Raw genomic sequence first — 27,058 nt, 5'->3', positions numbered from 1 at the left:
CACACACACACACACACAAACACACACACCACCATTTGCACACAAAGACCCACAGAAACACAACCTTACAAAGACACACACATACATAGATGTGCTACAATAAACCGCCTACCACTAGCAGCCTTATCTCTGCTTATTGAAACACAATACGGGGCAGAATACAAATGGACTCAGCAATCAGAAACAATTCCTGCCGTCCCCACTGCAGGGTTTTGATCCGTTTCCATCCGTGCCCCGCGAGCCCTCTCCCATCCATATCAGTCAGCTTGCAGCTCTGGCTCTCATTTGGCTTATCCATCACAAGTGTGCACATCTATTAGCCTCCAGTCCACCTGTAGCACACAGTAGGGGGGTGGGGAGAGCACACTCCAGTGGAGGGACAAGGCCTACCGGGTTTAAAGAAGAAGAGCTGGAAAATGTTCTTTGTCCCATTTATAAGGATTTATATATATATATATAGATATGTGTGTGTGTGTGTGTGTGTGTGTGTGTGTGTGTGTGTGTGTGTGTGTGTGTGTGTGTGTGTGTGTGTGTGTGTGTGTGTGTGTGTGTGTGTGTGTGTGTGTGGAAGGCAATAACATGGTATTTCAGAATCTGCAGCAGTAAAATCAATTTTATTAATGAGAGAAAATATGAAAGTGTCACGTTTATCTCTTCACATTTTTTCGATTCCTACTATACATTGGTTGTTCATTATTTTATTTTGACTTGATCTAACACTAGGATAATATTAATAGCAATTCTTATTTCATGCTCACGTATGCTCATTCACACTTAACAAGCTGAAATGAGTGAATTCAAATATTGTACATTTAAGTACGAGGGCACATTTGTCCAATAAAAATATTTAAAATTGGTATTGATAACATTCATGGAAAATTGAAAATTGTGCCTGCAAAACTGGAAACTGCAATATTATGATTTATTAATGCTAAGTAAGAGGCTTCTTTAATAGTAAGACAGTAATTGTAAAATGTCAATTTAATTATCACCCAGGCCTAATTGACAGAACCCTTTCCATTTGTACACCTTGTGAACTGAAGCTGTAAACTAAATTCATTATTGCTGTAGCTTTATCTCAGGCAGTTGTTAGTTTAAAATGAGTAATTATGGCGATGTAGCTCAGACAGACTGACAACTCTGCAGAATAGATGAATCAAAGTCAATTAAATTAATCAGAGTTGTATTAACATAGAACATGTCAATTGCCTTGCTGAACCTGTCCACTTTTGTGTTTCTTTAATTACACATTTTAGCTCCTGGTTTTAATTGGAATATATTAATCACCAGGCCCCCATGTGCGCCCATAGCGACTTACTTTAATATCATCCATTAAAGTGTCCATTCAGAAAAATGTTAACATTATGTGGGCCCCGGCTCTGATGCATTGCTCAACATTCTTGCACAAACCCCAGCCTGTGGTGCTTGTGATCCGTCCACGCCACGGCACGAGGAGAGACAAATGTTAGACAGAGACAAACCGACGGGCTGACACTCAGATGCTATCGCTGCCGGGTGATGGATGGGGATGGGCCTTGATACGAACAGATCAGCTCCAGATAGCGGCGCTTGTTCACACTGTTGCCGAAACCTTTCTTATTATACACTCATGTCCACACATCTAGAGAGGCACACAACACACATGGGCTGACTCATGCACACACACACACACACACACACACACATACACACAAAGACCCACACAAACAGACACAGGCACACAGACAAACACACTTACGCACACAGACAGATGTACAGATGCACACACACAAACCGATGTATACACACAGATCCACACATACACATGCACACAGACTGACGCACAGACACACACATGCTCACTGGCATTTTTCACAGGTATTGTTCTAATCAGATATTTCAGCATTGGGCCGCCACAGGGCTGTCAGGAACAGGTGTTGTATATAACTCGCACTGCAGTCCCTCACTTACAAAACCTTTTTAGCAGATGGGTGACGAAATGTAGTCATTTTTCTAGAACTCAGCAGTAAATACTTTCTGAACAGCATGGATTGTGTATGACTTGGACAGATGGCTTTTTGTTGGCCCCTGAGAAGTAACTGTGAAGAAAAACGATGAGCATGGTTGGTTTATCCGTGAGAGAACTTGGTCTCACTGTTACAGACCAAGCTGTACAGGGCATAGACCTTAAAGATGTCAAATCATCAACCCTGTTGTTCAAACAGGTGTTCAAACTCTTTACATGAGTGCAATGTTTTACCTGCAGGATTGTCTAGTGTTCGGGGCGTTTAACTCCCAGAAGATTCCTGTTACCTGGAACAAAACATAGTGGAAGACAGTGCTATAGAATCTATAGAAGGGATGCTAGTGTCAGTGGCTTCATATACAGGCAATCCATGGATAGGCATATCAAAGCAAAGCCTACCAGTGTTTTAAATTCTGGTTTAGCAACAAGCCAACAGCAGTATCATCACCTTGTTATCACAAGCATACAGACATTAAAGACACAGGTTATCTAAAGCCTTTGGCTATTCCAAGAATACAACATACTAATTTGGATGTTGCAATACTAAGCAAGGAAAGACACAGAATGGGAAATCATGAAATGACAGGAGGATATATGAATATCATAATGCCTTCTTGTGTGTATCATTCCTTTAAATGGGTACCAAGTCTTTAGCGATACTAAGTCTTTAGCGATAGCCCACTAGTACATCCAAATTTTGGATGTTTCTCAAACAATTTGGAAGCAGTACAGAAAATCCAACACGTGTGCAGGGAAAGCACCGTTAACAGTTCCAGATGATCATTTGTCATTCGTCTGAAGGGCTTTGAAGCACTGTTTAAGGTTCCTCTTCAAAGCTCCACATCTATTAATTTTCATTATCTCTGCTGAAGCTCGATGTGCCCGGTTATAACGTCATCCAAATCTGTATTTTTTAATCTCCCTGTATCCATGTGCTTTTGAGAATGTGTGTCTTTGACGTCTGTACACGTGATAATAAAAATGCTGATTTACAGCTAAAAGTGGGGCTGTTTGCTTATGGCCATAACAGCTAGGAATTGATGAGTTGTTTATCCCCGGCATGAATTTAGAATTTTTCCTTGTGAGCTTCTCCATGGTAACTTTCAGTTTTCTTCTCTGACCTTTCTCATCTTGCTGGAGTGCTGCTGTGAAGTGGTGCTCAAAACGGAAACAGAACTGTCAAAACAAAAGATTGAAGTACTAGATTACTAGATCTAGTACTAGTACTAGATTTGATTTATGTTGATTTTTGATGTTTTTCTATTGATTTTAGCCTTTATTGTTTTGTCGAAACGACCTCCAAGCACCGAGTACACAAAAGCCCGCAATCGCACTTATCGTCTCTTGGAAAATCAAGCCCTGGTTTCACTTTAAAGGCTGTACTCCCCTGTCCTTCACAGCTGGGCGGTGTCCGTGTGGTCCAAATGCTCTGTGACCTGCGGGGAGGGCTGGCGCAGGAGGCAGGTGTCCTGCAAGCGTCTGCTGGCCAGCGGGGGGGCCAGCACGCTGCCGGCGGCGGCCTGCGAGGGGGCCGAGCCACCTGACAGACAGCCGTGCTCCTCCGATGGCTGTCCCAACTGGGTCAGCAGCTCCTGGGGGAAGGTAACTGGATAGACGATATGTGATATATACTTTGTGTGGGAATTCAAATCAAGTAGCTTTCATTTCTTATGTTAAGACTAATATCCACTTAATAATCAACTTAGTGATGATGACCGTTGACCGATGCTGCTTGTTGTGCGATTTCATTGGCTCATTCGTACCATAGTATAGTTTGATTGCATCAGCCTTAAATCAAAGTGCTGATTTATATCACACTTCACACTGCACTGCACACTTCACATGAAACTTTTCTTGCTTACGCCGGTTAAAGACCTATCTGAAGAATTGAAGCAGAGCTTTTCAATTATGTAACCTATTAGCCTGGGATCAATGAATCTTCTCTAGTGATATTATTTGTTATTGTTTGTTGCATCAAAATGTATTAGCACCTGCTATGAACAATCCAGCCCCCCCGTAGCTCCCGCAATCATAAATATTTGGCACCGCTACTGGTCAAGATGTAAATCAGCCATGATTTTTATCATTATATCCCAAACGAGCAGCTTGTATCTTTGTTTTGGATGAGCCAAAAATGCACATAAATATGGCCCCGGTTGAGTCTGTGATCATTCACAGTGGCGTGTAAACACAGAATGCTTATGCTGCATTTCAGATCAGTCAAAGAAAACACACCTTCGTACACTTACCCTTACGACATATTGAAATGTTGCTTTGCATTCTGATTTATCACACTCTCTAAAGCGTAGCCACTATCTTCACGCAGAATTCCAACCGCACACCTCAGTCCCTACTAGGTCTTGAAATCTTGAAACTTGTGGCTTTGTTCATTTGTTCATGAGCACTAGAGAAGGCTAGGAGAAAGCTACCTAGCCAGGTCTGTATGCACTTACCTTGTTTGGTAAAATAAAACAAAGACAAAGCTATCGTAGCTACTTTACAATCTGTGTTTGGAACAATAGTTATGAGCTTGCCTCCCATACCTCCCGATTGTTCAAAGCTCACAACTTTCTGGGTGTTCAGGGAAATCGTATCTCTTTCAGATTTTTATATTGCAAGGACAGCCTTGCAATAAATTCTTTGCGGAAATTCCTCTACAACCAAACGTCTGATTTCAGATTCATGAGGGAATGTTCATTTGAAAAATGAGTTTGTGATTCAGGCTGAAGTCTGAATCGCTGTGAACACACAGTGTACAATTCATGCCGTGCCCGGCCTCCGTGGCCTACTGGTTAAGGAGTTGGACCGGTAACTGGAGGGTGACTGGTTCGAATCCCAACCGGTAAGCAAAAATATGGACGGGGGGGGAGTAGTAGACGCAGCACCCTCCTACATCCTCATCCACAGATGAGTTGCCCTTGAGCAAGGCACCTGAAACCCCCACCTGATCCCCGGGCGCTACACTGCGATTGCCCACTGCTCCGATTGTGCCGGTGGGCCCTCTGTGTTCATCGGCTCCCTGATTGGTCAAAAGCACAGATAGAATTTCCCCCAATAAGGGACAATAAAGGATAACTTAAAACTTAAATAACTACGTGTCCCTTTTGTATTATCCAACAACATCTGAATTTAGTTTTATCTCTGGCTGCAATACACAATGTTTACACACCTTGATTAATGCTGTTAATACACTGTCTTTAATCAACACACATACTAATTGGTGGCTCAGTACAGACCTGCCATTGGTTTTGCTTGTGGGCATATACAACAAGCAAGCGTATACCTACCGATCTGGCACTGTCCTGCAGGGAGTGAGTACCTAGTGAGAGAATGTAATTTGCTAGTAGCAAAAGTGAGTTAATCTTCTGTGCTACTTTAATCAAATAAGGTTGTGTACAATTAATCTTGTTTAGTCATCCCCATCTTCATATCAGTGTGTGTGTCTGTGTGTGCGAGTGGGTGTGCGAGAACATGCAAATGATTATCAGTGGGAAATTATTTATCCTTTTATTTTCTTCATAACGATTACATTATGTTAATGGAGTCCGCACAAGCACTCTCTAGAGGAGTAGCACGCTGCCAGGTAACATAATAACATGCAGATTGAGGACAAAGAGTTTACAGGTGACATCACCACCACCATATTCTCAACCATTTTGTTTTGCTAGTGGCTTTTTTCATTCAAACAGCATAGGATGTGTTGTTGATAACTCATATCCATGAACCACACATATAAAAAACAACGATATTCAACATTATTTGCACATCCCCATTCCCCCATTGTAGCCCACTGAATGACCTTTTTGTTTCAACACAAAAAAAAACATGAATGATACTTCACTCTAATTCTACTACTAATTCAGCTCCAGGTTTTTTAACTTCTGTATCTTATGTTAACAAGGGGGTTTAAATGGTTTGGTTCTTTGAACTAAACATAATGTGACCTGCTGCTAGACTGGGTATAAATAAACTCTGAAATCTAGGCAACTGCTTTTGCTAGCAGCCCTAAGAATAAAAGTCTTAATCTAGTCGAAGCCTTTACAGAGCTGCAGTGCTCTCAGTTTTTATTCAACCCTACAGTCGATCTGAAGTCTCTAGCAGACAAATTACTGCAGTAAAACCTTCAGTTTTTCTTGGGTCTTTGAATGGAAGAATATAATCGATATGAAGGCTTATGAGTATATATCGTTATTTCTCTATTATTAAGGAAGCATATTTATTATCGTGTGTATGACATTACTGCACTAATGGTCAACTCTGAAATGGATCCCCCTTACACCTCTTTCCTCCTGCCCTAGCTCCACGACGCACGAGTCTGCATTATTCAATATTATGAAGAAACCCGAAACCTGCCTTTCCAGTCTCTCTGTCTGTCATCCTTGAGCCGTAAAAGATAAATCTGCCCGTTTTCTCCAATGAAGAGCGATGACCCAGTTTTCTCTCTCTTAAGTGGTGTTGGTCTGGCTTCTGTTCCAGTGCGCTGGGAGGTGTTTGGGTCCGACCACCACCATGCAAAAGAGATCTGTCACCTGCCAACACACCAACGGCTCCTCGCACCAAGACTGTGACCTGCAGAACAGGTAGATTTACCATCCCCCCCACCCCCCACCACCACCACCACCACCACCACCACCATCTCCCCTGCTCCCAGTGCAGGGGCTGTCTGCTTCCAGTACCAATACATCTGACCGGAGTTCAGTTCTCCCTGTGGGTGATGTGGCTCTTCTCCAGGCTCAGTGAAGAGCCTAGATTTCCGATGGTTGGTGTGTAGAGTATGGTGAAGCGATAGACTGCATTCTATCGCTCCTCTCTCCCCATTGTCATTATGTACTGTATATCGATGTGTGTTCACGTTATTACAGTGATTTCGATGGGACTATCGTGGAGGGAGCAGAATAGGCTAGTGGTAAGGGTGTTTGACTTCCAGCCAAAAAGATGCAGATTCATGAAATGTATGTTCAAATAAAAATAAAATATGTAAGTTGCATTGGATAAAAGCATCTGGTAAATAGTATTATTTAGTATTTCGGTAGATAGTATTATAGTACTGGTATAATAGTATTTTGATGACTACCATGATCATTACAACTGTTGTACTTCATCATTGTCATCCTCGTGTCTCCAGGCCTGCGTCCGCGCGCAACTGTTCGTCCGAGCTGTGCGACGTGCAGTGGCGCGCGGGCCCGTGGCGGGCGTGCACGGTGGCCTGTGGCAGCGGCTTCCAGTCCCGCAGGGTGGACTGTGTGCACCGGAGCACCGCCGGCAGAACCCTGCCAGAGCACCACTGCTCCTGGCTGGCCCGGCCCTCCACCTGGCAGCACTGTAGCACCACCGCCACCTGTGGGAGTGAGTCTCTGCCCGCGCGTGTGCGCACGTGCGTGCGTGTGCGTGTGTGTGTGTTTGTGTGGGTGGGTGGTTGAGTGTTTGAGTGTGTGCATGCACACACACGAGTGTTATTCTTTGACCTCAAACAATGATGTAATTTTTCCATAATTTGGCGGAAAGGGTTTGTTATTTGTCATTCGGCCCATTTTCGGCCCGGTTTATCCCTCTCAGTGTAATACAGAGTAGACAATTCATGTTCTCAGCACGTTTATTTTCAAGAAGCGGCTTTTTGAATTGTCATATTGAAATAATTATTAGCCTACCAATCATTTCATTACTCACAAAGCTTTTTTTTCCTTTTAACCATGCAGGTGAATGTAAAGACACCACGCAGTACTGCAGTGAGGTGAAGAGACTAAACCTTTGCTTCGTGGAAATGTACAAGCAGAGATGTTGCCAATCGTGTCTACAACCACGTGACGCTGGCTCCGCCTAGTGGTGACAGGCTGTAAAAACAACGGCCATCACACGGGACTTTGTCGCAGAAAGTAACCGAAAGACTGAGATTAGTGGGGAGGAGGATGAAATGCGAGCGGCTGCTTTCGATCCCTGCACATGTATGAACTGCACACTCGAGTTTATTCATTTTCTATAAGGGAAATTTCAACCCAATCAATGGCTAAATTGGACTGAACCTGGCTACGACTAAACCAAGAGCGGTTTGAAATGATTAAGTGTTCACTGTGTGGATAAGGACATTTGGAAATTGACTTATTCTCACTCAGACCTACAACCTTCCCTGAACCCACTCGATAAGGCAAAACACAAATACCCAACGGTACATATCTTTGGGATTTGATATGCGTTAAAACAGAATAGATTGTCCATGTGTTGTTTTTAATTTATGGTTATGTTACACATAGGCAACTTTATTCTTTATTTTATTCTGACTATTCAAGTGTGAGCGTCTACATAAGTAGACATTCTGCTGATCAAACAACATTGGACATCAAAATAGATGCTACTGTACAGCAGAGCTCATAACGGAAACACAGTTGCCCAAGCATGTTACTTGTTTCCGCTAATCAGTTGTAACACCACTTAGCTCAGACCATTGAAGCTCCCCAGTACCAAACAAAGTCTTTGTGCAACGGCGGCTGTGCAGATACATTCCGCTCGGCAGTGAGAGAAAAAGTTTGTAAAGTTTGAGATTAACTCATTTGCCCGTTGTCTTCAATATATCCTACCGATGTGCTGCATTGTAAAATATGTCCTGTATATACTGTGTTTTAAAAGTGCAATATTGTACATTGAGTGTTTGTCGTTTCTGTGCATCTCTGTTTTTTCTTTATACTCAACATGATCTCTCTTTTTGTCTTTCAACTCCTCGGTCTGAGGCTCAGCAAAGCACTTGAAGAATGAGATGTTTCCGCTGGGTTTTTAATTTGCATGTTGTCAAGTGCAATCTCCAGTTATTTTGTAAGATACTGTATATTACAATATGACACGCTGAAGAAAAAAAAACTAAACACATACCGTACTCATTATCAGTGTTTCTCCTTGGCTACTGATAACTATATATAGCATCTTTTGGACTATTTGCTTTCACGTGTTTTGTGATAATGCAATTTGATTGAAGGAAAACTGAAAGTATTAAATCAGATAATAAAGTGCTCTAGACAAAAACAATTATAAGAGAATAAAAAGTTGTTTGGTTTCTAAACACATTTTGTGCCCACTTGTTTTTTGGTCGCTTTCCATGTCCAACTATCTAGCTGATCTATCGATCAATTTATCATCCTGCGTTTTAAATTAACATTATAATCTCAGCTCATGGCACCAGACTTACTGCTGGACTGCATGATGAATTATTGCATTATTATCATTTTGTTCCTCGAGAATATCAATTAAATATCTTAAATTATCAACACTTGTGCCCAATCATGACTGCCTCAGATGTGTTAAAGTACTAGCTTTGGCTCTTTATTACCCCACCTCCACTGCGCTTTGCATGGGGACCAGTGCGTTGTCGGGGAGCAGCTGGAGGCTGTTGTCCTTGGGAGACATTTTGCTGAAGTACTTGTGGCCCCTGTCATCGCTGTCCTCAAACATGTAGCCTGGAGGAAGCTCGAAGCTGGCCGGGCACACAGTGATCCTACAGCGAGGACAAAACTTTATTTGAGAGTCTTTTGTTGTTCGGGGAATAGCTGAGAATCTATAATAGGATTTTGTGATTGCATGATGGCTGACTAATTGTAAAATCTGTGGTCGCAACTATTATCTGCAGAACCTATTCAATGCCCCAGAGGGTTTCTAGGAAAAGGTTAGGAAGTACCTCTTGGGGGTGAACTCGGAGCGATACATTGTGGAGCCCTCCATCGGAGCGTTGCTTCTTGGAGGCTGATTGGGCGGCTTGAAGTTCTTATTGGGTCTCAGCTCATGGGGAGTGAAATGGGCCTTGAGGGAACAGAATCAAACAGCATTGTTTACTTAACAAGTTAAAAAAGTTACTTAAAAAGTTCACCAAGTTGAATTAATGCTAAAGTAATTACTGTTGCTCAAAGGGCACACAGCTAAGAATATGAATAAATGTAAATGCCCTGAAGGTGGTGAGATCTTCGATTTTCCCGCTGGATTTGTACATTTCATCATTTCGTACAATGGGCTGCCGGGTGTGGACCCCCCAGGATTGGAAGTCCTCCCGCATTGTGGTGCGATTCTGCAGGTAAGGAGCAGATCAACATTGCATTGGAGTCTTTATTCTAACCGGCTCTGACATCACATTCGGTTTAGCGAGATCAACTTGGAAGATGTCAGAGTACTGCAGGGACCAGGGTGCAGCTTAAAACTTCCAGAATAGCAGCAAGCCTGTGAGACATGTTTGGTTGTCTCTCTGTTACAGGGATTTGGAGAGTAAATAGCATGCACGCACACACACAGACACACACACTCTAGGCTGATAAATCATTGGAGCTATACACGTGGAGATGTGGGAGTTTTGGATTATCTCTCGAGCATCGACCATCAGCCACATTGTGCCATGGTAAACGTACCAAGCCCTGGGCAAACGAAGGGAGAAGACCCATTCAGCTGCTTCCTACCTCTAAGGGAGCGGAAGACCTTTTGGCTGGGGGCTGGCCCTTGGCAAAGATTAAAGGCTGGATCTGGTGCTGCACATATGCATTAGCCATGGTGGTGCTCATGTCCATCTGCTCTGTAGGGCCCACATACACCTCCTTCTTGTGGAACTGGGGCAGGGAGACGGGCCACGTCTTAAACTGCTCCTTGTTCTCCGTGCTTCCCTGGATGGGAAGGCTGGACGCTGCCATGCAGGAGTACTGAAGAATGAAATAAGATGAAAAGAAGCAAGTTAGCCATCGCAAACCAATGCTTGTCCCAGGTCAGATAGTCATGTCAAAGTCCCTCCTTCTCTCTGCACTTCTACAGCACATGGCCAAGATAAAGGACGAGTATGTGTTTTGCCACTATTCAACTTAAATGTTTGATAAGAATGTTGTGTAGCTCCTCAGAGATTAGAACCCGAAGCTTAAACACCACCAAACCCAAAATAACTAAGCTTAACCATTTCCATCCTTAAAAGATGGTGTAATCCTTTCAAACCTTATACCTGTATCCATCCACAACCTACTACGTATTAAACTCATACTACTTCTTAGGCAAATATTGTTAGCACCAAGTACACTTCCGCTCCCTTTCCATCCAGAGATCCACCGTACCTCGTTGGTCTTGGGCTTGCAGCTCTGGGGAACCCCCCCGCCCAGACCCTGGAAGTCCTGCCGGTTGGTGGTTAGGCTCTCCAGGGGCTGGCCGCTGGGCTTGTACTTCTCCGGGGGGCGCTGCCAGCGGGGCTCCAGCACGTGGGGGACGAACGCATGCCGGTTGGAGGTGAAGCTCTCCATGGGGATGCCGGAGCTCTGCACCGCGTTGGGAGGCTTGAAGCTCTGTCGCTGGGCCGCGGCCCTCGGGATGAAGTCATCCTGGAAGGTGGTGGGACCGCCGAACTTGCAGGTGGGAGGTTGGTAGCTATATTTGGGCTTGGTTAAAGGCTGCCTGTGGATCTCCCACTGTTTGAAGTCCTCTGAAGGGGGACATGATACAGGTTTACGGTGGTTTGAATCAGTTGTCTGGCAACTTTGAAGTTTGAACTGCTTTCGAGAATACAGATGACACAGTCAAGGATAGACAGAATGAAAGCAAACCTGTATATTGAATACTGCTTATAGTGATATCTTTCCAATTTAATAGTGAAAAAAGATAATTCCTTTTCAATTTTGGGGCATTCACTCTGACAGAGAGAAAAAACACACCTTTGTAGCTCGGTATTGTCACCATCCTAGGTTTGTCCATGCTGCGAGTCATGTCTTTGGGCCTGACGGCGAAAGAGGGCTTTGTGATCTCGTAGGGGTTGAAGTTCTGGTTGTAGGTGGTTCCAAGATCAATCTTCTCTGGGTTAGGCCTGTACTCAGCGGCCTGGTGGCCCTGCCGACGGGTGACCTCATGGCGGATGAAGTCTGTCCTTTGTTTGAACAGAGAGACAGAGAGAACAGTGAGGGCACACACAAACATGGCTTCCTGTTGAACGAGTGTATCCAATGGAATATTCATGCTGTTGGATTCAAACTCTAAAATAAATACATACAGTTTGAATACCTCTGCAGGTTAAACAGTTTGCTTGACAGCCCCTAGCCCCTATAAAGTTGACTTAAGTCTTAAGTCTTAAGTCTCTTAAGTCTTATTATCTTAATTCAATAGAGAGAGAGAGAGAGAGAGAGAGAGAGAGAGAGAGAGAGAGAGAGAGAGAGAGAGAGAGAGAGAGAGAGCCCTTGACAGTTGAAAGGAAGCAGGAGAATATATTACAGGTGAACTCAGGTTTCAGGTTTCACAATCTCAGGCCAAGGTCAGTGGTTCTGCTAATAGCATACATGACCTAACACTTACTTAAACGTCGTAGTGTCGTCCATTTTCTTCTTGTCGTTGTCTATCTCTGGCTTAGGTTTCATGCTGTTGGGAGGGTTGTACAGACCCGTGTACACTGGGAACCGCTCAGAGTACTCAGTCTGATCACATGTTGTTGTGTTCCCTTTGCCGTAGAGGGATGTGGGCTTGTGTGGGCAACGGTGACGTCTACAGGGGAGCATAGAATAGTCAATTAAGTTATGGTGCCTATGGGTTTATATTTGACTTCCAACAGGATGGTCATGTAATGTGACGTAGGAGGGTATCTACTCTGGGCAGTTTGTGGCCGGATGCACATAAGCAAGGGCAGACAAATTAAATTAAACATATTTTTCTATATTTAAAATGATTTCTTACTAAATCCTAATAAAAGTCCCCTCATGTTATCTTGGATTTGGGGAGTTTACGTTTGAATGACAACAACGATTTACACACCAGATAAGCAAACTCATCTGGAGATTATTAAGGCATTGTTGTGGTGACTAAATGATGATGCTTCATCAGGGAAGGCCTACCTTCAGAAAGTGACAGTTACCTGAACTACATGGGAGTGTGTCATATCATCAGTCAACTATATACTATATATTCATAGATATATAATCGCAGTACATACCCACAGTTACAGAGCTCACAAACACACTTCTTCATTTTCCCCAGCAGCCCGTGAACTTGTGCTCAACAATTCCGTTGCCTTGGAGGCAGCTCGTGTCCTAGCAACCGGCTAGCGTCCTGTCAGCGACGTAACGTCATGACGCATCAGGAAAGGGGGCGTGGTTTAAGGGACGAGCCCTGTGTGTACGGAACTTCCGGGGAAGCAACGTGAGTCGAAGCTTGTCCACATGTTTGCCAATAAAATGTGTTTATTTTGATGACATGAGAGAGTTTGTCTTTACAGTTTGTTTCGGTACTTGTGTGGAGAAACGTTGTGCTTGGTACAGTAGCATGCTATTCATGAATAGGTGCTCTTTTAGCGCGCTAAGCTAGTGTTATCTGTAGCCTATGCGTAGGTTACCTGTCAAAATGTACACACAAGGCAACTGTTAGTTGTATTATTATTATGGGACGCATTTAGTATCGGGATTAAGTTTTCCGTAGATTTTGCTGGTGTTCTATTCAGCCTTTAGCAAGTCCAAAAACAGGTACATTTACAGTATATAAAGCAATAAGTAATTCATTAATAATTAAGTATTTAATGTATTTGACATAATAAATTATCTGTTTAGGTGTGTAATCATGGGCCACAAAGGCCTCGACAAGATCATTGCTCTACAGAAGAATCCTGCTAACATCAGAAACCTCTGTATTCTGGCACATGTTGACCATGGTGAGTATACTGTCTAATGTGTGACTATAGGAATGGAAAGTTGTAACGTTATTTTGTAGTGAATTTTATGAAACTGTCAACTTAATTAATACAAAACGTATTGCATATCTACAGGTAAAACCACCCTAGCTGATTGCTTGGTAGCCAGCAACGGTATTATATCAAGTCGCCTTGCTGGGAAGGTATGTTCTTAATGGCACTTATTGTTAGAATTTGTTAAATAATTAACCAATTATAACCCCCCCTGCTCCTTTGTTTATGTCTGGCTGAATTACCCAACATAGCTGTGCATTTCTATTGCTCCTAATGTTGTTCTTGTGTATACAGTTGAGGTATCTAGACAGCAGGGAAGATGAACAGCTCAGAGGAATAACCATGAAATCCAGTGCCATATCTCTGCACTATGCATTTGGTGAGTATGCACCATGGTATGCCTGTATCTATCGTATGCAATGCATAACTTCTTATATTATTGGTAGAGCACTTTGGATACCCACAAAGGAATTGTAAAAAAAAAAATGAAATAAAAATAAACACATACATTTGTATGTACATTTTTTGATTTATAGACTTTAGAGCTCAAACATACAGTTATGGGTAACTTAGAAATGTGTGTTATAGGTCTTCACATTGACTTATCGTTTTGAATGTTTTCCCATTATCTGTTGCTGTGTGTGTGTGTGTGCTCTCACCAGGCGAGAAGGAGTACTTGTTGAACCTAATCGACTCACCCGGTCATGTGGATTTCTCGTCGGAGGTGTCCACTGCCGTGCGTCTGTGCGATGGAGCCATCATCATCGTGGACGCGGTGGAGGGAGTCTGTCCCCAGGTAGGTGTCGCTGCCGTCCAATTCATACACCAAACAGTTCACAGAAGACTAGCTACCTACTTATTATGGAATGGAGTGAAGTCAGTTAAAGTTTATAAAGGGTATACATGCTCACTCTGATGACCTTTGACAGTTATACCATTGGGCTGATCTCTAATAGCCGACTAACTGTAGTCAATCCGAAGAGGCTAGTCAACCCTCCTGGTCTGCCCCCCTGATCCGCCCCCCCTGATGGAGCTCCCCCCTGATATATGCCTGCGAAGGTTAACCCTCCCGGACACCACTATTAATAAAACCGCTTACCAAATAGAGCTTGATACATCAAGCTACATTGCAAATGCTTGTTTTTAAGTAAAGTTGTGTGCAGTTATAAGGTATATAAAGCGCTTTGTTGATTCTGTTAACAGGTGGCCCACTTATTATTGTAAAAATTTACGTTATTACAATTTTTTTTATACATCAATCAACTTTATTCAAGACACATATATATTGTCATAATTTCTTTAGAAACACGACAATTAGTTGACTTTCGGCTTAAAAGTACCCCTTAAAAACAAAAGAAAATCTTTAGTCGTAGGCAGCCCTAATAAGCACTAAATCCCCTGGGGGAACCCTAAGAATAGATACCTCGCTTCTGGATAGGAGATGACCTAACCACCATATTTGAGTGAGAAAAGAGGAATAAAAAATTGAAACAAGGCAAAGTAAATTACCACGGTAAATGCAAATATCTGAGGTTATCTAGTAGCAGGGTCTGACGAAACACAAACTATTTATGTGATATAATTATCTCCTATAATTATTGAAAGGGTTTTCTTAACAATAACACCTTTGAACATTATCAGTCGATCCCGGTGTTCATATCTGGCTGGACGTGTGTGTGTAGACCCAGGCGGTACTGCGGCAGGCCTGGCTGGAAAACATCCGACCTGTTCTGGTTCTGAACAAGATGGACCGGCTCATCTCTGAGCTGAAGCTCACCTCCCTTGAAGCCTTCTCACACCTGCAGAATATCCTGGAACAGGTGACCTAACCTTTAACCCCAACCCTAACCATGACATTCCACACACCTGCAGAATATCCTGGAACAGGTGACCTTTAACCCCTAACCCTAACCATCACACTCCACAAACCTGCACTCCACCTCAGCCTAACTTAACCCCTTAACCCCAGACATTTCCCTTGCCTCAAGCCTATCCCTTTCGCCATTCATGTTTCCGTACAGTACAGTGTGTTTAACCATAACCGATTAAACACAGGTAGCTCCGATGTTAACTATTTGTTCCATTTAGTATTGCCGTTTAGTCATCAGGTAAGGAAAAATCTTGTGACATAAATCGACAGTGTTAACATAATAGGAGTGTAAATCAGTCATTATGTCATAGTTTGATCAAATTTTCATTCTAAAAACAATTTTGGAATATTCTTATATTATATAAGTTTATTAAACGTATACGTTTTAAATCAATTGCCCAATATTACGTTTGTTGTAAAGCTTTCGGCAGCCTGGAAAGCATGATTCAATAAAAAATCTTCACAAATTTCCAACAATTGGCTTGGAATGAAATTAATCTACTAATCAAATAAGAATCATATATCGTTGGCCTACACAAGGAGGCCAACGATATATGACACAAGGAATCTGTCCTGGTTCTTTGCGCTCAGCACACAGTACAACAGCAAAAAGATTTCCCTTGTGTTTGCGTCTTGTTTGCGTCCTGGTAGACAAACAGACTGATAATAGCCCCTGGGAATGGTGGACCTGAACAGAGTGTTTCTCCACCATGTACTCTAGAAACTAGCACTGGAGAAAATACAATCAAGCCCTGATATTGGTGGCTGCTTCAGGATGAACACCGTAAATTGCATTAGATGCGATGCAAATGTCCTCGGGCATGGCACTGCTCACTGCTGCCACGGTGACCGGTGCTTCTCTTCAACAGCTCTCAATTGAAAATGAATGGCTGCCGGCCCCTTTTGCCTCTCATGAATCTTTTGGTGTGACTGTACGGTAATACATATCGTTGTCATTAATGTTATGAGCTACAACTGTGTGTGCTGGGCAATGAGGCTGCAGTCACACTACATTAATCTGTGATCTGGTTAACGGTTGCTTCCCAAAGGAATGCTGTGGGTGCTTTCTCTAGGGCTACGGGGGGGTTCTGTGATTTAGTTATTAATGTGGCTAGATGTGGGGAGAGGTTTTCTAAATGTTATTGTTTGACAGAAACATTAATAAAGTTGTATCATATTCTGCTAATCTACAAAAAAAAAATTTCTATGTTTTATATTGTAGGTCAACGCTGTGACAGGAGCACTGTTCACATCCAAAGTTCTGGAGGAGCGGGCGGAGAAGGAGGAGCAGAAGGAGAAGGAGGAGCAGAAGGAGAGGGACTCCTCTGGGAGCCAGGCGGAGGGGACCCCGGGGGCGGACCAGGTGTACGACTGGAGTGCCGGGCTGGAGGAGACGGACGACTCCCACCTCTACTTCTCCCCGGATCAGGGCAACGTGGTGTTTGCCAGCGCGATCGATGGATGGGGATTCAGGTAACAGTCAACCCTGTTGTTGGGGGTTCTGCATTGGTCGTTTAGCTAGATGCTTATTAGTAGACATTTTTATCCAAATGATTACAGGTGAGGCTGAGAACCATCAAGACACACAATCGATATCAGGGTAACTAAAAAGGAAATAAGTGTTTTTGGGTTCACTGGCTCTTTAACAACACAGTTCATTCAATAACTCCATTCATTCATGCGTGTTTCTTTTTGCCTACAGTACCATTAACATACCTAGAGGGGGTGCTATAATATTTCCAAATCTCTTAAAGCTGTTCAAACTCTAACGCATTATTTTGATCCCCACTAGATGGGGTTGTCAACTAAATTTTAGAAGATGACGTCGTTATATATACAGTGTACGAAAAACACATTTATTGAATGAAAACACAGGCCAGTAAGAAGTGTAGGTAAGAGCCAGACATCCGAGGAATGAACACAGAGCCTTTCGGCCCTTGGTGTCCAAAACTCCCCAGAACTGCTAGACCCGGTACGTTGCTCTTTGCAATCTGTATTTCCACAGTGGTCTCCCACTGTGGAAGTATATAGATTGTTGCATATTTAATGGGAAAAGATCAGGGTGTCGAGACCTCGTTCCTCCCAGCAGCTGTGTCCTTGTGATCACTTTACGCTATAAATAGACCAATTAATTCCCTGTCGTGGCAGCGAAATATCCTCCGTGGCTGAACCTGACTCCCATCTTCCGTGCACCGGGGAAACTGAGGAGGAGGGGATTTCAAAACAAAATACTCTCCCTCCTCCAAATTAACAACAACATCTTTCTTAATACCGTTAATAAGCCCCAGCGACAAAAACAAAACTTCACCCTGGCATCTCTGACACCAGTGATTGTTTTTCCAATGTTTCGCAACAATACATGCATTCAAGTTGCGAGTTAATGTTTCTTGTATGTCTTCCCTTTTTCCCTCCAGCATTCAGCAGTTTGCCCACATCTACAGCCAGAAGATGGGTATTAGGGAGGAGGTGCTGTGTAAGACCCTGTGGGGGGATTTCTTTCTCAACGCCAAAGCCAAGAAGATCATGAAGGGGGCTCGGGTAATTCAGGACCACGCTTCCAGCTCATTTAAACCCTGTCCTCCTTCTCGCTACAGACTCCCCTTTCTTTGGCCTTTGACTCTAGCTCTTGTCTTTTGTCTACTTTCTATGAAGTTCAAGTTATTATTTTCACAGCGAGGTACTCCAATGAGCTGTTTTCATATAAAGTGCTCCATCATCTGATCTGGGGTCATGCTTTGATCCAAAATATCCATCAAAATATCCATCAAAATAATAGGCTGTTACAGGGGATTTCTGTTGTTTCTGCCCTTCATACTCAACTTGGTCCTTCTGCATTTCTGCTGCACTGGCACACAGCTTTACATGTTACATGATATGTATCTCAATGTTCTATGTTGCTAGCGTCTCGCTGTGCTTACCAACGCAGTCTAAAGGTTGTCATTCAAGCACAAAAGTTGGATGGGAAAGGGCAAGCACGTGCAACCTCAATTATCATATTAAGCTTGGCAGAGCTGAGCAGATTTTCCTCTCAATGTTATCATAGGTCAGTGGTTTTCAAACACTTATTTTGAAGTGAGTGTTCTAATGTGGATGTCAAAGCAATTGCCAGGGTTTCTGTCTTTTAACATGTCTCACACCTGCTGTGCATCAAACAATAGTCTCTGTAACTCCCCCAACACACAAACAGCTAGTTTTACCACTGAGACACAGGTATGGATATAAGTCAGTTCACAAGTTACTAAGGCCAGTTTTCTATGTCTTCTTGGTGTTGGTAGGTCAGGTGTGTAGATAACATGGATAGGAGTAATGTTGGTAAGTCAGGTCTTCAGGTGAGACTTTCACATTTAGGTGTGTGTATGTGTGTGTGTGTGTGTGTGTGCACGCGTGTGCGTGTCCTAAAATGATGACTGACCAGATGTTACCAGGCAAGTAATGAAGGTGAACAAATGGATAAATGGATGGATGGACGCACACTGTATAGCCACACTATCCATTCATGTATTCTTGGCCTGATCATCACAGCCCTCTTTCTCATTCATTTACTTTGCGCCATTCAGTAAGTGGTTCTCCTGTCATGCTCCGGTGCTGTCTCCTGTCCTCACAGGTGGGTGGGGGTGGGGGTGTGTGTGGATAATGAATGAGGCACACAGCAGCCCAGCACCGGTTGTCCATCACTCTGGGTTTGCTGTCGACGGAAGGGACTCTGCCGTCCCTGTGTTTCTCTGGCAGCTGTCTGTCTTGACGGCTTCACAGCGACTAGCCGTCCTCTCGTCTCCTTCTTTTGCAACACAGCGCCGTGTCAGATTGTAATCAAGTGCTCCCCCCCCCCACCCCACCACCTCCCCTTCTCCTTTACACCCTTTTAAGCCTGAGTGGCGTTTATAGCCGGAATGAATGCGGTTAGCACGGTAGCCGGTGAGCTTCTTAATGGACTCCCATCAGCCACTCCTGGGCCCACTCCGCAGTGCCGGCCTGCTGCCCACTCACTACAGTGGCACTACACTGACCCCCCGCTCACTGTGGGCTGTGGGCCCACCGCTAATGGAGCGGGTGGTTCTATATTCCATGCTAAAGGGTTGACAATGCAAACCATGGATGGGAGCCCAACCCCCCCCCCCCCCCCCCCCCCCCCCAATTACCATGGGTACAGATGCTCAAATCATGGCCTCTTGCCACGTGTGATCACTCTCAGGCGGATCAATTGGAGCGATCGATGGGTGGGTGTGCGGTGTCTTAGCCATCTGGCACAGGGACGCCGGCGCGGACTAATTAACACGCTCACGGCCGCGTGCGGCGTCGCTTGGTGGTTGATACTGATTGGCCAGTGAAAACTTTCCAGTGTGTGTGCATATGTGTCTAGCCGTCAGCTTTTATTCCTTCAGGCAGGCGGTCACCCACTGCTAAGCACCGACAATGACGGTGACCCTTTCATTCATCCCAAATCCGACCGGCCATTAAATGGTCGGTCAGGGTCATTGATGGAATGGCGGGGGGCTTTTGTTGAGCTATGTGCTCTGTGCTCGCTTTGGCCCCCTGGTGGATGTCGTGTGTGTGTGTGTGTGTGTGTGTGTGTGTGTGTGTGTGTGTGTGTGGTACACTACCGTTCAAAAGTTTGGATGTAGTAAAAGTTTCATGTTTTCCATGAAAACTCACATTTTTCATAATTACACAGGGTTTTCTAAACAAGGGTTTTCTAAACATCAATTTGCCTTATAACACGATTAGCTAAACAATGTACCATTTTAACACAGGAGTGATAGTTGCTGGAAATGGGCCTCTGTACACCTATGTAGATATTCCATTGAAAATATGCCGTTCTCAGCTGAAATAGTCATTTACCACATTAATAATGTCTAGACTATATTTCTGATTCATTTAATGTTATCCAAAAAATTATGACATTTCTACGTGACCGCAAGCTTTTGAACGGTAGTGTATAGGGATGTGACGAACAGCTAGACGGGACATGAAAAGTCTTCTGTTTATGTATTTTAGTCATGTTGTTTCTGTCACATTGCACCCATACACTGGTGCTGGTCGAATCTCTATCGCTTTCCTCACTCTGACTGTGAGGAAAGTATGTGTCTCTGCCAAGCATGCAAACCCTAGGCTTTATCCTGGTGGTTTATAGATTGAGAGAGAGAGTTCTATATACTTGATACTCTGATACAAATGCTTATTCTTATGGTGAAAAGTTACGTCTGTCTGTCTGCCCATCCCTCTGCCCTGCAGGCCAAAGGGAAGAAGCCACTCTTTGTGCAGCTGGTCCTGGATAACATTTGGACGTTATATGATGCTGTCGTCACCAGGAGGTGGGTGAGCAGCAGCCTACTCTGACCCTGTTTTGTGTTGTTATAAATGGTTATGTCCCTTACCTTAGGTGTTATTTACGTCACATCGTGTTATGAAATCTTTTAACAACTACCTACGCTAGTCACATATTCTCCATAATACACATCCAATGCAATGTTTTTAACAGTATCTGTTCCAAAACTGTTTTGGATTGAAAGGTGGGGAAACCCAAAATAAAAGCTGAATAAACAAATCACATGCTTCACTGGCGCTCGTTTTTATCTTTCAATTTAAATATTGTTTGGTGCGAACCTGAAACATCCTCCATCTTCTATTGTTTTCCAGGGACAAGGAGAAGGTGGAGAAGATGATGACCTCGCTAGGGGTAAAGGTCATGGCCAGGGACTCCCGTCACTCAGATCCCAAGGTCCTGCTCTCCGCCATCTGCAGCCAATGGCTGCCCATCTCACAGGCTGTTCTCTGTATCCCCCACTATGTGTGTGTGTGTGTGTGTGCGTGTGTGCGTGTGCGTGTGTGCGTGTGGTAGTCCTGTTGGCCTCATTGCATTAACAAAGCCCTTCATCCCGTGGCACGCCATATTCGCCTTTGCACTGCCAATCACAATTTCAAGGGCTGTACTTAAAACAAAAGTACCGAGTCAATCTGTGCTATTCATGTTGCTCGAAAACGACATGCTTACATTCTAGGGTTACTTCAATGTCTGAAACAAAATGCTAAACTTCTCAAATTAGGGTTTGGGATCCATTAAGACGCGTTTGGTTCGTGTCAGTGTGTTTGGGTCAGGTTGTTGTTCTTAACCCCAGCTGTAGCCATGGTGTGTGAGAAGCTGCCGAGTCCTTTGGACATCTCCACAGAGAGGGTGGAGAGGCTTATGTCTGTAGGGGCGCGCCGGTTCGACTCCCTGCCAGAACGGACGCAGGAGTTAAAAAATGGTAAGACACAAACGCACGCACACACACACACACACGCACACGCACACACAGACACACACACAGACTCACAAACATAAATGCACACCGTAACGTGAGAAACCCAAAATAGGTGGAGGAGTTGGAGACAACCACTGTGTTTTCCCGCTGAATAAACTCTAAAAAACAAAGTCAATTCTGCTGACCATCTTGGATACTTGAAGCCTTGAAGTACAAGCAGCAAACCTTGGGAATTTTACAATGACTGTTGTTGTCAATGTGACTCCATTGTTGTTGTGTGTACTTGGTTGTGCTTGAAGTGTGCCCTCAGCTGTGTGTGTGTGTGTGTCTGTGTGTGTGTGTGTGATGTGTTCGTCCCGTTTGATTTGTACAGTCATAGTGAACCAGGCTTCTCCTCGCCATGACCCTGCTGTCATGTTCAATTATTTTTCTTTCATTTTAGCCTTTCCAAGTTTTTGAAGCTGGTTGTCGACCAAAACGTGCCATGGTGGGGCCAAGTGGTTAGCCGGCCAACCACCCCAGCAGGCCAACCTGTTACTTAGCCAGAATAACCTTGGCAGCCTGGCCACAGGGAGAGAGAGAGAGAGAGAGAGAGAGAGACCTTTCTCCTGCATTTTGTTTCAAAAGAAATTGCATGAAGAGATTTGATGATTGTCATGATTTGACGTGAAAGTGAGATGGATTGATATAGCCATCACAACGTCTTGACCAAAGGCAGTGACATCAAAGCTAAAGAAGTAAATCCAAAATGAATAGCCTTCTATGCATGAAATCCTATCTGCTAGTTCAAATATTTGTTAGGTTTCCAACCGATATCTGAATATTCCTTGGAGAAATAAGGAAAGAAAGAAAGTCTTAGTATGTATCTTTCACTGCATGTAACGTAACAGGCGGAGACCACTGCTGAAGAATCAATTTTTTTATCAACTCCTCCTTTTTTGCCTTTTCTTTTATAAATGGTTTAATTCGTAAAACAAACGTGTTCAGAATGCAAAATAACAATATCAAGTCAGTGGCCTTCCGATCCACTCATCAATCTGACTTTGTTACGGCAGAGCTTCAATGCAGTCTTAAAGTTTCCAAACACACACAGTCTCCAAAGTATGAAAGTAGGCCTACTTCCAATTATCACAAAGCAAATCGGCGGTTTGAAAATTCTGCAAAGTTTTGAATAAATTTCATGGCAGGACGGATGCTATTTATCTGGTTATAAATCACACAGGCACTGTTGTGGGGGACAGATCGCCATAAAAGGAAAACATTGCTACCTATTCTATTCACGTTTACTAAATTACTGACACGGTATTATCACTGGGTAGAGCTTTTTGGTGTGTTTAGGACTCGCTTGAACATTGAAATGGCTTCTAAATACGTTCATTATGCAAACCCCTCTAAACCCATTAATGCTTTGATGGCCGGGGGGGTTAATGGCTTGCGTATACTGACATTGGACGGCAGCTGTCAAAAGTGCTACAGGAATATTCAAATAATATTTGAATATCCAAAACTAATGAATTATTATTTGGGCATTCCATATTTGGCCAATGTGATGATGGCTACGTTACCTCAACTGAAGCGTTGACGTGAATCGCCCTTACTTATATATTTTATCACTGGGATATTGAGACAAAATGTCACCTAGCCTTCTACCTTCAGTTCACAAACATGCAATATTTTTGGTATTTCAATTTGTTCAGCTAAAAAAAATAAAAAATACGAAGCATTCCAGGACCAAAGGGAGATGTGACTAACAAACAAATGTCCCAATATTCGGCTCATTCCTCTTCCGATAGAAAGCATTACACTGTGCCCTGAATTCTATACATTTTTGTGGCATACTGTGTCACTCTTGGTTAAAAACACTAATAAGAAAATGGCTACCTCTCTTCTGTGCTCATAGATTCATCTTATTTTGGTCACCTAGCAACCATGCCCTCTCCATGGCACTCAAGAATGGCTTGCAATCACTGCTGTACCCATACACTGTACCACGCGACAACGCTCACCGCACAACACTTTCCATTTGAACGGGGCAGCAGGGGTCAAGGTTATAGTAGAATCTGTTTTTGTTTTACAACTATGTTTTAAATGTCAAACCCTTTGACTCCAGCTGAAATGGAAGAACTGGGTTTGGATGTTTACGAAGACCTTGAGTCCACCCTTTGTGTGTTACAGCCTTTGTCCAGTGCTCCAGTGAGGCCGAGGCACCTGTCATCGTCTTTGTGTCCAAGATGTTTGCCGTAGACGCCAAGGCCTTGCCCCAGAACAAGCAAAGGTCAGGGCTCTTTTTTTTTTTGTGTGTGTGTGTGTGTGGGTGCGTGTGCATGCATGCTTTTTCATCCAATAGATGGTGCTGCAGCCCTGTCTGCCCCCTCCTGATAAGGCTATAGGTATTTGACCCTGCCTCAATGCTTAACCAAAACGTCTGCTACCATTCGAGAGACATTAGCATGAGCAGACATGAGTCATGATAAGGCTGGGTGATAATTACCATGTACCCTATCGGATCTACCTACAATCATTTATCATTTTAGTAATCCGTTCATTATACACACATCTGATTAGTGTCACCCATCTGATAAGTGTATCTGACTGATCTAAATTGATAACAAGAAGATATGCTTTTACAATGGGGTTGGAACGTACAATGGAAGATCACGTATCTTTCAATGCCATACATCATAATGAACATAATGAGGTTTTGAGAGTCATTACAATGATACATTATTCTAGTCTTCCAGCCTTACAGGGTTTGAAATGGATGCTCTGATGCGCTTCTTGTATTCAACACTCATACATTCGAGTGATCGTACAATACCATGGTGAGGAGTCATACTAAATAGTCATATAATACCACACATGCATACGTTCCGAGCAAGTATGCCCCCAGTGGGAATATTATTGTTAAGGCTTTTGGATTAATGCCTGTGGTTATATACTGCATCGCTACTTGGCAAAATGTGATGTCATCCCCTGCGTGTGAAAACTAAAAGTTGTTTATTGCCCTTCACCCCTTGTCTCCCACTGTCAAATATTGGTATTAATAGAAGTCCATTGCACAGTGCCTGCTATCGTATGGTTCATGGTCATCTCCCAAATCACATGGTACATTTTTGCTCTCACATTTTTTCTCTCCACCACTTTTCACAACGCTCACAGGGTCCTCAGGTTCAAAGTGAGAGACGTTTGGCTTTTTTTCCCGTTTTTTTTCCCCCTCCATTTTCTTCTGTCTATGTCATCTTTGGAGGTGAACCCGGGGTAAGCCACAGCCCCGGGAGCCTCCTCCCCCACAGCTAATGACGGATGAGCCCTCTCCGCCCGCCCGGCCCAGCTCCACTTTTAGAAACACCAACGTGGTCAAAAATAAACAAAAGTGCATCAGACCACTCCTCATTCCGTGATCTCGGCCAATTAATTTAGCTCCTCCACCGCCATTTGTTACACGCTCCTCTTGACAAAACGCTTTTATTGTGAAGGCTGGGGAGGGGGCTCAATGTTGCCGCTTCCTGCATACTAGGAGTTAGGGAGGAAGGATGGATGGAAAGAGAAGGAATTTTAAAATACGCTTTTAAAAGGGGGCTACAGTAAGAACAGGCTGCCACGATTTTCTTATTGAAAGCAGATGTTTGTAGGGAACTAGGATTGATGGTGGAGAGCATTAGGACTCCCCTGTCGGTTAATGGCTGGTGTGTGTGTGTGTGTGTGTGTGTGTGTGTGTGTGTGTGTGTGTGTGTGTGTGTGTGTGTGTGTGTGTGTGTGTGTGTGTGTGTGTGTGTGTGTGTGTGTGTGTGTGTGCACTTGTACGTATAAGGGTCCTAATAGCCTTGAGAGTGCTATTTGTATCCCCTCTGTGTAATGCTATGGCATGAGAGTGATCTGTGTATGCAACAATAACAGCACGGCTCTCTCCGAAGACGAAGAGAAATGAAGGGCAGTGAGGGAGTTCAACTTGTTCCTTTTCTATGTTTTTAGTGTGTGTTATTTTTCCTGATTTATTAAGTACGATCAAGTACGATACAATACAACTTTATTAATCCCCCGTAGGAGAAATTAGTTTGTTGCAGTAGCTCAGCAGCAGTAGAAAAACACAGAATAATAATAAATAATATACAATACAATAAGAATTCAAAGTTCTAATACAAACAAAAGTTGACGTTAAGGGAAAATGCTAAACGAAATGCTAAAGTAAGGAGAAGACAAGACAAACAGAACAAATAACAACAAATAGGGCAAACAAAATAGACAGTATAAATAGTATAAATTTTTAATTACAAAAAGTGTAAATTATAAAGTGGCTAAGTTCCAGAAATGCAATGTAAACAAAGATGAACAAAGTACACACATGTTTATAGGAAAATATTAAATTGATCAATCTGGCATAGGTTGCAATTGATTAGGGTTAACCCCAACCCTGGTTTTAATTGATTTGAGGCAATTAATGTAAAGTATATATACTATAGCTTTAAATATTGTTTAAAATGCTTTTTTAAAGTTCAGTCTAAAGAAATACTACTCAAAATGCAACTGACCAACTAAATGTATGCAAGCTACAGTGATACATTAAACAATTTATAAACGGTGAGTTATAGTGCACAACCAAACATCTCCTTTGAAGGTGGCCTAGCTGTATGTATGTCTGCCTTTACCTTCCCCTCTCCCTCCCTGTTATGTATGCCTAGATCCTGGGTGTATTTCATGATCCAACTATAGCCCCTCTGGTTGGCATCGTTTCTCTCTCTTTCTCTCTCTCTACCTCTCCCTCCCCCCTGTCACAATGCAGGCTCTTAATTGCAGCCTGTGCCATTGCTTTCCCAAGGAAACAGAGCGGCAAGCTGATGGGAGATGTAGACAGCCTGTCAGAGAGAGAGAGAGAGGGGAGAGGAAGAGATGGATTTATGAAAAAGGTGGGCTGGGATATAGGGTATATGTAGGGGCTCCCCTCTAACAGTGTATCAGTGAGTAAAGCCTGTCTAAACACCTGGTGGATGAGCCAGCGCACCACTGGCATTTCTGATGCCGCCGCCTTGTGCTGAAGATGTACACACATGCATATATGCATGCATCCACATCGGCTTGCTTTCTAGATCGACGGCATAATGCCGTACAGTATAGGGTACAGCCAATCGGAGCGCCCGGAGGCCTATGTAGCAGGAGATCTCAGATTAATATTAGATGCACCGTATTTCCTCGACCTCTGCATACATGATGGGCCTGTGTGGACAGATATATCGAAAAGGGTTTCCTACCTCATGCTGTATTTATGGCGGCATGTCAGGTGTGAA

The 27,058-nt window shown here is 43.4% G+C and overlaps 3 protein-coding genes across 5 annotated transcripts in view; 2 read left to right on the top strand and 1 right to left on the bottom strand.

Annotated features, from left to right (window-relative positions):
- The window catches only part of adamtsl3 (ADAMTS-like 3), a 133,128-nt gene extending 124,078 nt beyond the window's left edge, over window positions 1-9,050 (top strand). Inside the window, exons 29-32 of the mRNA XM_084475755.1 lie at window positions 3,406-3,607; window positions 6,482-6,585; window positions 7,131-7,351; window positions 7,702-9,050. Of these exons, the coding sequence (XP_084331881.1) occupies window positions 3,406-3,607; window positions 6,482-6,585; window positions 7,131-7,351; window positions 7,702-7,826 (652 nt within the window). The 3' untranslated portion in view covers window positions 7,827-9,050. The remainder of the gene's footprint in view (window positions 1-3,405; window positions 3,608-6,481; window positions 6,586-7,130; window positions 7,352-7,701) is intronic.
- Window positions 9,051-9,316: 266 nt separating this feature from the next.
- Window positions 9,317-12,955, bottom strand: saxo2 (stabilizer of axonemal microtubules 2; the record flags this gene model as incomplete). Its single annotated transcript, XM_084475940.1, has 8 exons — window positions 9,317-9,485; window positions 9,666-9,787; window positions 9,930-10,049; window positions 10,432-10,668; window positions 11,068-11,429; window positions 11,659-11,867; window positions 12,290-12,475; window positions 12,921-12,955. 8 exons carry the CDS (start codon window positions 12,953-12,955, stop codon window positions 9,317-9,319), a joined length of 1,440 nt encoding a protein of 479 aa, XP_084332066.1.
- A 156-nt stretch (window positions 12,956-13,111) lies between these two features.
- The window catches only part of efl1 (elongation factor like GTPase 1), a 66,265-nt gene continuing 52,318 nt past the window's right edge, over window positions 13,112-27,058 (top strand). The window contains exons 1-12 of one of the 3 annotated variants that reach the window (XM_084475756.1): window positions 13,112-13,126; window positions 13,531-13,631; window positions 13,746-13,813; window positions 13,959-14,043; window positions 14,327-14,460; window positions 15,347-15,484; window positions 16,757-17,007; window positions 17,949-18,072; window positions 20,767-20,846; window positions 21,172-21,308; window positions 21,657-21,779; window positions 23,952-24,051. In XM_084475756.1, coding sequence (XP_084331882.1) covers window positions 13,541-13,631; window positions 13,746-13,813; window positions 13,959-14,043; window positions 14,327-14,460; window positions 15,347-15,484; window positions 16,757-17,007; window positions 17,949-18,072; window positions 20,767-20,846; window positions 21,172-21,308; window positions 21,657-21,779; window positions 23,952-24,051 — 1,331 coding nt within the window. In that variant the 5' untranslated portion in view covers window positions 13,112-13,126; window positions 13,531-13,540. Of the gene's footprint in view, window positions 13,127-13,346; window positions 13,447-13,530; window positions 13,632-13,745; window positions 13,814-13,958; window positions 14,044-14,326; window positions 14,461-15,346; window positions 15,485-15,537; window positions 15,552-16,756; window positions 17,008-17,948; window positions 18,073-20,766; window positions 20,847-21,171; window positions 21,309-21,656; window positions 21,780-23,951; window positions 24,052-27,058 lie in introns of those variants that run through there. The other 2 variants (XM_084475757.1, XM_084475758.1) reach the window with 2 other exon arrangements.

The sequence above is a fragment of the Micromesistius poutassou genome (genome assembly GCF_964030765.1).
Source record: "Micromesistius poutassou genome assembly, chromosome: 12".
Lineage (NCBI taxonomy): Eukaryota > Metazoa > Chordata > Actinopteri > Gadiformes > Gadidae > Micromesistius > Micromesistius poutassou.
Note: the sequence above shows the minus strand (reverse complement) of the source record. Positions and strands in the feature narration are given on the sequence as shown.